The 11,536-nt window shown below is 40.1% G+C and overlaps 1 protein-coding gene across 1 annotated transcript in view; it reads right to left on the minus strand.

Moving 5' to 3' along the window:
- The window catches only part of NIBAN1 (niban apoptosis regulator 1), a 213,657-nt gene that overhangs the window by 17,476 nt on the left and 184,645 nt on the right, over positions 1-11,536 (minus strand). Inside the window, exons 9-11 of the mRNA XM_069074417.1 lie at positions 4,917-5,104; positions 3,144-3,305; positions 617-727 (exon numbers count right to left, since the gene is read on the minus strand). Coding sequence (XP_068930518.1) covers positions 617-727; positions 3,144-3,305; positions 4,917-5,104 — 461 coding nt within the window. The remainder of the gene's footprint in view (positions 1-616; positions 728-3,143; positions 3,306-4,916; positions 5,105-11,536) is intronic.

Here is an 11,536-nt window from a genome sequence, read left to right on the forward strand (position 1 = left end):
AGAGAGAGAGAGACAGAGAGAGAGACAGAGAGAGAGAGAGAGAGAGAGAGAGAGAGAGAGAGAGAGAGAGAGAGAGAGGAAATGGTGGGAAATAGAGACAAATTTTAAAAGGAAGGGAAGGAAAGGATGAGAGAGGGATGGGAAGAGAAAAGAGAAGACCAATGGGGGAAGGAACATGACAGCGATCTCCAAGTATACAAGGGGTTAGCATGTGGAAAAGGGATTAGATTTGTTCTCCTTGACCACAGAGGAGAGTAAACTAGGAACATTTAATGTGTGGAAATTGCAACAAATTGTAACAAGGCAGATTTTTGACTCATTGTTTGAAAAAGCTAACAATTAGAGCTTCCTCCATAAAGGAATCACTGTCTTAGGAAATAAAGAATGGGTGGTGGATTACTCATTGGGTATGGATGGGATCAAAGTGATTCTTGTTCAGTTACAAATTCGATGGTCTCTGGGATTCCTGCCAATGCTTAAGATTCTGTGAAGCAAAGAGAAGTAAAGGGAGGGAAATAAAAAGGGTGGGAAGGCATTTTACATTTAACATAAAAAACATAGGAGACATAATCTTGTTTTATACAGTTCCTCCACTGAAAAAAGGGAGTTATTTTACCTTTAAGACTCGTTTCTTGACTTTTTCAATAGCTGTTGGGATTTTGGACACATCTCCTTGTTGATGGGGAGATAGAAGCTGCTCAAAAGTATAGACCGCATTTTCCATGAGCTAGAAATCAAAACCAACATATGAACAGAGCCAGAGTGACATTACCTGATGGGAGGTGCTGCTTCTGTGTTCTACAATATCCAGTTGGTCTCATCTCCTTCTACCCTATTTCCCTTCTACTATCTAAATCAGGGAAGTTTCTGAAGCAAGAAAAATCTGGTCCTCTAGGCACTGCTCCAAGGCTGACCAAGGAGAATAACTTCTGGGTATGATGACCTAAAACCCTCTCCTTGTGTCTGCTTCCTGAAATAAGTCTCTTAATAGCCAGGATGGAAACTGTAAGAGGATACATTCTCACTTGGGATTTTTTCCCCCTGATATCCTTTCTTTTCTAATTTGAATGGAATCAACAAATCAACAATAATTTATTAAGTACCTACTATGTGTCCTGCATTGTGCTAGGTGTTGGGGATATAAAGACAAAAAAAAAAGAAATAGTCCTCACTCTCAAGGAGCTTATATTCTAAGGAGAGGTTAAAATATTCACAGATAAATAAATACAGAATACATATAAAATAAATACAAAGTGATGGAGGGTACATTCTTGAGGGGAATCAGGAAAGGTCTATTGAAGGAAGGGGCAAGTTCCTTGAGGGGAGCTTCAAGTATTAAGGTATGGAGAGGGAAAACATTCTAGTCATGAGGGGGACATGCAAAGGCATGGAGGTAGAAGATGGATTGTCATGTATGGGCCAAAGCAAGTAGGTCAGTTTGGCTGTAATTTATGATATACTGGGGAGAATAATGTTTAATTAGCCTGGAATGACAGGATGAAGCCAGGTTGTAAAGGGCTTAAAAATGCCAAAGTTAAGGTTTTATCCTAAAAGCAATGGGGAGCAACTGAAGGTTCTTGGTAGAGGAGTAAAACTGGTCAGTCTTGCTCTTTAGGAATATCAGGTTGGCAGCTTCTTAGAGGATGGACTGGAGATGGATTGTTGGGTACAGGAAGACCATTTGGGAGGCTATTGCAAAGGTCCACATGAGAGGCAATAAAAACTTCAAACAGAGTCGTGGCTTTATAAGGGCACAGAAGAAGATACGTTCAAAGGAAGTGGAGACAGAAACAATATTTATTGACAGATTGGATATGTGGGGTGACTGAGAGTGAGGAGTCAATGATGACTGAGTTTGTGAACCTGGATGATTGGAAGGATGGTGGTACCATCAACAGAAAGAAGGAAATTTGGAAAGGGGCTGGTTTGGGAGGGGGCAGAGATGAGTTCTGTTTTGTGCATGTTTAGTTTGAGATGGCTATGGGACTCCAGTTCAAAAGGTACAGTAGGCAGTTTCCTACCCCACACCCTTCCCCATCATGGTTCAAGAGGCAGCTGACAGCTATATATGTAGATTTTTTAAAAATAATTTTTTGATGGGGCAGCTAGGTGGTTCAGTGAATAGAGCACTGGCCCTGGAGTCAGGAGGACCTGAGTTCAAATCCGACCTCAGACACTTAACACTTACTAGCCATGTGACCTTGAGCAAGTCACTTAACCCAAATTGCCCTCCAAAAAGCAAAAAACTTCAATATTTTTTGAGGCAATTGGGGTTAAATGACTTGCCCAGAGTCATACATACAACTAGTAAGTATCTGAGGTCACATTTGAACTCAGGCCCTCCTGACTCCAGGGTCAGTGCTCCATTTACTGTACCAGCTAGCTACCCCCTAGATATGTAGATCTTAAAGTCATCGGCAGAGAGATTTGTAAGTGAAACCATGGGAGGCTGGTGAGAGATCTGGAGTAGACCAAGTAGAAGAAAAAAGAAGAGAAAGCAGGAAAGAAGCCTAGGGGGGACAATCACAGTTATGACTTGGATATTGACTGAATGAAGAAGACTGAGATAGAGTGGTTGCATAGGTCGGAGGAGAACCAGGAGAGGGCAGTGTCATAAAAATCCAGAGAGGAGAGAGAATATCTAGAAGGATCTTATGATCTCTCCTAGCTCCATTTTCTGTATTCTCTATAGTCTGCCTGAAGTGCAAGTAGAAAGATGGTTACGCTTCAATTTTAGTTTGTTGAATGGAATTCATTAAATGGCATTCTATTCAATTGAATTCTGACAGATTTAATTTTGCTCTGCTGATTCTTAGTGTCTGAAAAGCACCTAGAATTATTGTTCCCACTTTCCCTTTTTACTGTTTCCTCTTTTCTCCAGAATTTTTCACTTCTCTTTAGTGGTCAAGGAAGCAGGATCTGGGGGGGGGAGGAGTAGTGTGCTTTGGATTAGCATTGAGGAGAAACCATGCTGGAACCTTCCTTTCTTCCCACCCCACCGAACTCCCAATCCTACTGGGAAAAGCCCTACCAAAGACTAGCTCCTTTATGACTGGGAATATTTATTTTCTCTTTCATATCTTGATCAGCTACCCTTTCCACAGTCCCTGTCCTGCCCAGGGAAGTACCCTTGCTTCACCTACTTCCTGCATGTAGTTTTGGGTCCTCTGTACCACCAAGTCAATGTGGGGGAACTTGAAGCGACTCTTGAGGTCTTGGAGTTGTTCCTGGAGCAGATTGACTTTCAAGTAACAAGGTTCCATCTTCACTGAGTTCAGTGGAAGATTCCTCAGCTTGTCCAAGTGCTATAGTTCGGTGAAGAAACAAAAAACTCTTGAGGCATGAGAGGCTGATTTCAAGAAATACATCTTAAATTCTCAAGGATTATGGGAATGAGTATGTTTCTAAGAATAAGAACGCTAGGTCCGTGAAATATACAACTTGCTATATTTTTCTGCTCTGTTGATTCTTGGTGGATAAAAAGCACCCAGAACCATTGCTCTCGCTTTCCCTTCTTACTATTTCCTCTTCTCTCCATAGTTTTTCACCTGTCTTTAGTGAGTAAGGAAGCAGGACCTGGGGTGGCAGATACCTAGAAGAGGTACAGAGCTGTGGAGAAATCTCAGTTCTAGCTACTCCCTATGGAGCTTCAGGAAAAGGCACCTTGTAGAATTTCAAAGTTGGAAGGGGCATCAGAATTCTACCAAGCCAACCAATACCTGAACAAGAAAGCCATCTATGGCATCACTTAACCTGAATCTGAAGATTTCCACTGATAAAGAATTCACTACCTAGGGGCGGCCAGGTAGCACAGCAAGTAAGAACACCGGCTTCAGTGTTGAGAAGACCTGGAGATCAAATCCCGGGCTCAGACACTTAGCACCCACCCAGAAACACCTGGCCGTGTAACCTTGAGCAAGTTACTTAACCCCAATTGCTTAGGGGCGGCCAGGTGGCTCAGCAAGTAAGAGCACCGGCTCCAGTGTTGGGACGACCTGGAGATCGAATCCTGGGCTCAGACACTCAGTACCACACCCAGAAATAACTGGCCGTGTAACCTTGAGCAAGTTACTTAACCCCGATTGCTTAAAAATTAAAAAAAAAAAAAAGAATTCACTACCGGGTGGCTAGGTGACGCAGTGAATAGAACGCCAGCCCTGGATTCAGGAGGACCTGAGTTCAAATCCGGCCTCAGACACTTAACACACACACACACACACACACACACAAAAACCTAGCAGTGTGACCTTGGGCAAGTCACTTAAGCCCAACTGCCTACCTGCCCCCCTCCAAAAAAAAAAAAAAAGAATTCACTATCTCTTGAGGTAATCCATTCTACTTTGGGATAGTGCTAATTGTCAGAAAGTTATTTAGAATACTTAGGGTCAAGAATAACTCATACCAGGCTAACTTTTTTTTTAAAGGACTACTAGACAAAAGATCAAGAGAATGACTTAGACATAGTATTCTTGGACTTCAGCCAGGAATTTTATGTCTCTTATAGTGTTCTTTTGTAAAAAAATAAAGAGATGTGGGCCAAATGATTGTGTAGTTAAGTGAATTTGAATCTGATTTTATGAATGGATCCAAAGAATGGTGATTGGTAGATTGATATCCCCTGGAGGGAAGTCTCTGAAAGAATGGCCCAGAAATCTGACCTGTTCAACATTTGTTATCATAAAAAGACTGCTATCATTTTACTTAGACATGGAAAGAATTTTAGGGGATTCAACTAATCAGGAATGATGGAAGGTTCTCAAGTATAAGCTACAGTGAAAATCATTATCACAAACTTCCTCTTTGCCACAGCTATATAATGTCTATTTTAAAAATCAAATAGATCTCTGCCAAGATGAAGATTCTTCAAATACTCAAATGATCCATCTCTAACTGGCCATTCCACTTTATTTCTTTACCTCCTTCAGCTGAGCAGGATCTTTGTTGGTCTGAAAACTTTGGCTGATTTCATTCACTTCTTTTTCAAAGAGAGCCCGGACCTCACTGAACCCAGAACTCACTGGCCCCATGAGTTCCTCCAAGATGGAAGACAGGAATGGTTGTATACTCTCTGCACAAGTCCGTCCAGCAGGTTCAGCCACCATGACTGAGGAAGGAAGAAGCAAAGAGTCATGAGTTTGGGGTAGTTGTAGAACTGGCTGCAGAAGGGTCAGAAGTCAGATGAGACTAGCACCTGACAAGGTAGTCCAAGGGCTCTCCTGGGCTTCCTGACAGCCCCCCACTGCCATGCTGAACTAACTTGGTATTTGCTGTGTCCAGTTTTACTTCTGTCGTCTCATTGTATCTGACTATTTTCCAAAGTCCCTTCTCTCCCCAAGTTTTGTTTTGCCCTGAGATAAGAAACACATATTTCTTCTGTTTCTTATAAACATGCAAGGAAAGTGACATACATCTGATACAAAAGGAGAAAATTCTGGTACCCCACAGTTCTGGATATTTCATTGTACTTTCAAATATACATATAATATAGGGAAATATTGGGAAAGGCAGTGAAGTACAGTGAATAAAGAATTTCGGAGTCAAGAAGACCTGAGTTCAAGTGCCACCTCTGACAATATTGGTTTGTATGACCCTGGGAAAATCACATAACCTTTCAATATCCCAGATAACTCTCTAATCGTGTGAGTCGTAGGATGGAGGCTGAGCCACTCTGGGAAAGAGAGTTTCCTCCTGGGGAGTTTTCTACTCATGAAAGTGGAGTTCTATTACAACAGATATACACATGTGTACACATATACATACACACATATTATACGTGTTGTATATATGTATATGTAGTTCCAGCTATGTAATGCTATATTGTAAAATGAAGGGGTCATTTCTAGCACTATATATTATGATATGCTTCCTTCTGAAGTTACTTGGTATATATTATATTCATTTACTTCATTTATCTGCATATCTGTTGAGCCTCCCAATAGAATACGTTCTTTGAGAGCAGAGCATGTTTTGCTTTTTGTCTTTTTTGTCTTTCCCCAATTTCTAGGACAGAACCTTGCACATTATTCCTCCACAAATATATGGGAAAGAATTAGAACTTTTTTTGGTCAATAAAATGATTGTCTCATAAAGTTTTTTTCTGAAGAAAAAAACTATGAATATAATCTGAATGACTGGACAGCTATTAAGCAGCAAAACAATTTTCTATGAAAACAAAAGAGAATAATAACATTCACAATAGTAAGTCTAAAAAGCATGTTATTAAAATGTTAGGACAATCATGAAAGACAGTCTTGAAAAAGAAAAGCACAACCATAACCTAAGCCTCTCCAGTAACCTCTGAACTGCTGAGCTGGTGAGCAAGCCAGGGGGTGGAGCTGATTTTTAATTTGGGGCCAGTGTGAGGTGTAAAGTGGACAGAGATGGAGAATGGTAATGATGGAGAATTCAGAATTCTGTCCCTGCCACAGTGCAGCTCTGACACCAAACTCCAACTTTAGCCTTATCTCCTCCTCCACCTTCCCACATGCCCTAAGTTCCAGCCAAATTGGACTATTTGCCATTTCCTGAACAGGTTCTACATTTTTCCAACTTTGTCTTGACTCCTGTTATTCTTTATATTAAGCTATACCCTCCCCAGCTATCTCTATTCACATCCTTCCAAGCTGGCTCACGTTCTTTCTCCTTCACGAAGTCATCCCAGATCTCCCCAGCTGGGAGACCCCTCTCCTCACTCCAAATTCCTTTAGCATTTTGTTTGTGCCTTTTTAATTACACTTAAAACAATACAGCAAGCATTGATTGGCTGCTTGCTACGTGCAGAACACTGGGCTAGGTGATGTGGGGAGATAAACATTTTAGATGAGAAGCCCCCACTTTCATTAATCTTACAGTCTAGGAAGGAGATAAGCTACCACACCTGGCAATTATAAAACACACTGTAATAGGTGCACTGGAGAGTTACAGGAGCAGTGCCATATTAGGTCTGAGGGAGAAGTTTGTCCTTAACCAGAGTTCAGGGAAAACTTCTTGAAGGAGGAGGCATTTGAACTGGATTTTAAAGAATGAGTAGGAATTCAGTAAGTGAAGATAGAGGGTATTTCTGACACAGGAGGTGAAGGTAACATATGTTTAGGGTCAGAGAGTAATCTGATTTAATTGAAGCAAAGTTTTAGAGGGGAATAATATGAGAAAAGCATGGAAAAGTAGAGTAGAAACTACAGTTTGGATTGGGTAAGGCCTTGAATGCCAGGCAGAGGAGTTTTAAACATTATTTATCAGGCAATAGTAGCTACAGAAAAATTTTGACCTTAGCAATGAAAAGAGAAGAAAGAATATTCTGACAACAGTATAGATTGGGGAGGGGAGTGAGCAGTGGTAGAATACCCATAGGGAGGTTATTGCAGTAGAGGCTGGGTGGGTGGTAATAAGGGCTCACGCTAAGGTGATGGCATTTGGGATAGAAAGCATGGGTTTGAAAGGTATTCTAGGTATATAATTGTTCTAAGGCAAGCAGAGTAAACCTACTCTCTTTTCTGCATGATAACCCTTGAGATCTTTCTACTTAATTTTATTTAATAAAAATGCATAATATATTCTATTATGTACAAGAGCAGGAAATGAGAGATACAAAGACAAAATAAGAGTCCCTAACCTCAAAGAGGTTATATTCTGCTGGGGGGATACAACACATACATAGATAAATTAATCAATACAAGGTGATTTCCAAAGGGAAACTACATGAAAGCAGAGACATCAGTGAGAGCTTCAGGAAAGAGGAGACTCTTGAGCTAAGCCTTGAAGGATTCTAGGAGGTGAAAATGACAAAGATGTATGTTTGGACATAGGAAGGTGAATAATAATAAATATGAAATCAGGCTAGAAAGATAATAATAGCTGACATGCAAATAGCACCATAGCACTGCTAGGTGGAGCAGTGTGTAGAACGCCCCCCCCCCCCCAGGCCTAGAGTCAAGAAGACCTGAGTTCAAATTCAGCCTCAGACACTTATAAGCTGGGTGACGCTGGGCAAGTCACTTAACCCTATTTGTCTCAGTTTCCTCATCTATAAAATGAGCCAGAGAAAGAAAGGGCAAATCCCTCCAGTACCTCTGCCAAGAAAACCCCAAATAGGATCAGGAAGAGTTGGAAATGACTAGAATGACTGAATAACAAGTAGTACAGTAAGTTAAGCACTTTGCACACATTGTCTCCTTTGGTCCTCATGTAGGACGGTGCAGCCAAAGCTACTCGGTGGTGCCATGGTGCACAGAGCTCCAGGTCTAGGACCAGGAAGGAATGGTTTTAAATCCAGCCTGAGATACTGAGATCTGTGTGACCCTGGACAAATTGTGTGAACTCTGCCTCAGCTCCCTCAACTATAAAATGGGGATGATAACAGCAATTACATCCCAGGGTTGTAGTTAGGATAATATAATATTTATAAAGTACTTAACACAGTGCTTGGCACATAGGAAGAATTACATAAATGTTAACCATTATCATTATTATTAGATATAGTTTGGCTAGTGCAAAGAAGCATAAAGAAGGAAAGTTATGAGATAGAAAAAGGCAGCCCAACAAAGGGAAAATACTTATCAGGGTAAAGATGATGGAACTGTCCAGTTTTCTAGCATCTAATATGCACAGAAAAGAATTAAGGAGGATTAGGGATTAGAATTTGAAGATAAAGAGGCAAGAAGGATAAGGATAAGGTAGTTGGCAAGACAAGGCAAAGAAAAAAAGAGAAGGTGAGTGAGCTAGGTTATGAAAATATGGTCAAATTGATTAAAGAGACAGAAGATTGGTACAAAGCTGAAGGGAAGGTGGATATGACCAAAGCTTTGGCTATGGGTGGAGTTGCTGAAACAAAGGAAAGGAATTTGGGTGAAGTTGCCATAAAAAGTTTTAAGTAGGTGCTTAAACTTGAACGGCCACAATATTAACACATACAGGTTCAAGAAACAAGACTGAAGAAGAGGAGGGAAAATTGTGTAGTGAGTTATATCAAATTCATGATATTTCCATTTCTGCCACAATCAAGTGGTTGTTATCTGTGTTACCAAGAGTAGGTTGTTCTCAACTCCTAGGAAGATTATAGCCAGGTTCCAGAGTTCCCAGATCAAGGAGAAAATATTACAAGCAGCCAGGAAGAAACAATTTGAATATTGTGGAAACACAATCAGTATAACTCAGGACCTGGCAGCTTCTACACTGAGGGATTGAAGGGCTTGGAATATGATAGCTGGGATTAAGACCAAGAGTCACCTACCCAGCAAAACTGAGTATCATGTTCCAGGGAAAAATATGGTCATTCAGTGGAATAGAGGACTTTCAAGCATTCTTGATGAAAAAAAAAAACAGAGTTGAATAGAAAATTTGACATTCAGATACAAGAAGCAAGAGAAGCTTGAGAAGGTAATCAGGTAAAAGAAATCATAAAAAAACTTATCAAAGTTGAACTACTTATATTCCTACATGGAAAAATGATAATTGTAACTTATGAAACTTTTCTCAGTATGAGAATAATTGAAGGGAATAGAAGCGTATATGTGTGTATGTATATATATATATATGTATGTATACATACATATACATGTCTATATAGGAGGGTATATGGTTGTATAAACACATATGTGACTGTGTGTATATATGTCTACAGGTATACATAGACAGAGGGCACAGGACAATTTAACAGGAAGGGATTATACTTAAAAGGTGAAATTAAGAGGTGAGAGAGGAATATAATGAGAGGAGATGGGGAGAGACAGAATGGGGGTAAATTATCTCATAGAAGAGGCAAAGGAAAATTGTTACAATGGAGGGTAAGAACAAGAAGGCAAAAGGGAATGAGTCAACTTTATTCTCATTGAATTTGGCTTAGGGAGGGAATGACATACACACTAAATAGGGTATCTCTCCCTACAGGAGAGTAGAGGGGAAGGGGAAGAAAGGGGGGATAATGGAAGGAAGGGCAGGCTGGGGGGGAGGGAAGTTGGAAGCACTCACTTTTGAAAAGGGAAAGGATCAAAGTAGAGAATAGAAAAAGTGGGGGTGAGATAGGATAGAGGGAAATATAGTCAGTCTTCCACAATATATCCACTATGGAAATGTTTTGCATAGCTATTCATGTACAACCTATATTGAATTGCTTATCTTCCCAGTGAAGGTGGGTGACAAGGGAGGAAGGGAAAGAATCTGGAATCCAAAGTGTTAAAATAAAATGTTTAAAAATATATATGCATGTTATTATTAATATTTTACATGTAACTGGGAAATGAGATATACAGACACTGGGGCATAGAGATCCTCTGTGCCCTACTGGAAAGTTGAAGGGGGAATGGGGGAAGATATGGGAGAGAGCAAATTGGGGGAGGGGATATTCAGTGGGAATGCTGCTTTGGGATGATGGGTAGGGAAAATTGGGGAGAAAATTTGTAACTCAAAATCTTGTGGAAATGAATGATGTATATAAACTAAAAATATATTTTGATAACCATTAAAAAATATGCATTAAAAAAGTGATTACAATAAATCACACCTAATTAAAAAAAAGAGTAGGCTGTTCTCCCTCCTGGAGGAGAAAGTAAAGGAAGACTTTTTAAAAATTCCTCTTCACATTTAAGATATTAGGGAGAATGAAAGAAATCAGAAATAAGGATTCAATGGGAAAGACAGGGACTTGAGATTGAGGAGGCAAGGCCTGACCCTTGTCAGAACGAAGGAGAATGGAAGTGTAGAAAAAGAAGAAAAGAAAGGAAAAGGATGACTGTACAGTTAGAGTGAAAAAAAAAAGATTTGAGGCTCATCCCGAAGAGAAAAGAGCTGGATGTTATAAAGATAAAACAACTGGTTGTTGTTCCAAGGATGGTATAGAGGAGAAGCTCTCAGGTGAGAGGTTATTCAGTAATGGGAAGAGGAAAAAGAGAAGAGAAGTAGAAGTTGGTAATTCCCTGCTCAGAGGTTTTCTGGAAGTTGTTTGTTGACCTGATAACAACAACGGAAAGGTCCTCAGGTCTCCTCAGGCATAGGTTCAACACATAACTATCCATTTCTGGTGATTCACCTGGGCACAAGTGACACTTTCAGGAGGAATGCAAAAAGTACTGCCAATGATTATAAACTCTTGGGCAAGAAACTGAAGACCATAGGGTTGTGTTTCACTGCTGCCCAATGAAGGCAAGGAATGCAGAAGAGAACAATTTATTTGGGAAGTGAACAGCTGACAATGGGATCTGAATTTCTGGATCACAGTTTACAATATAGGACTGACAGAGTTCTGGTAAGAGATGCAGTACACCAAAGGTTGGTAAGAATGTTTTTTCTTGTAAATTCCATCCAAAAGGTTTTAAAATAAAAAAGGATGGAACAATTGATTATGTATATATCCTTAGTTAGAAGCATAGGAAGGAAGTATAACAGTGGCTGAGAATTTCAGAAATTCACAGGATATTCACAGGAGAAACTTACCATCTAAAAATTCACAAAAGACAAAAATCCAAAAATAGAACCAGAACTTAAATCCATGGATACACACACACACACACACACACACACACACACACACACACACACACAC

This window comes from Petaurus breviceps, unplaced genomic scaffold (genome assembly GCF_028583685.1).
Source record: "Petaurus breviceps papuanus isolate PSGF00001 unplaced genomic scaffold, PetGlider_PUasm1.0 90895, whole genome shotgun sequence".
Taxonomy (NCBI): Eukaryota; Metazoa; Chordata; class Mammalia; order Diprotodontia; family Petauridae; genus Petaurus; species Petaurus breviceps.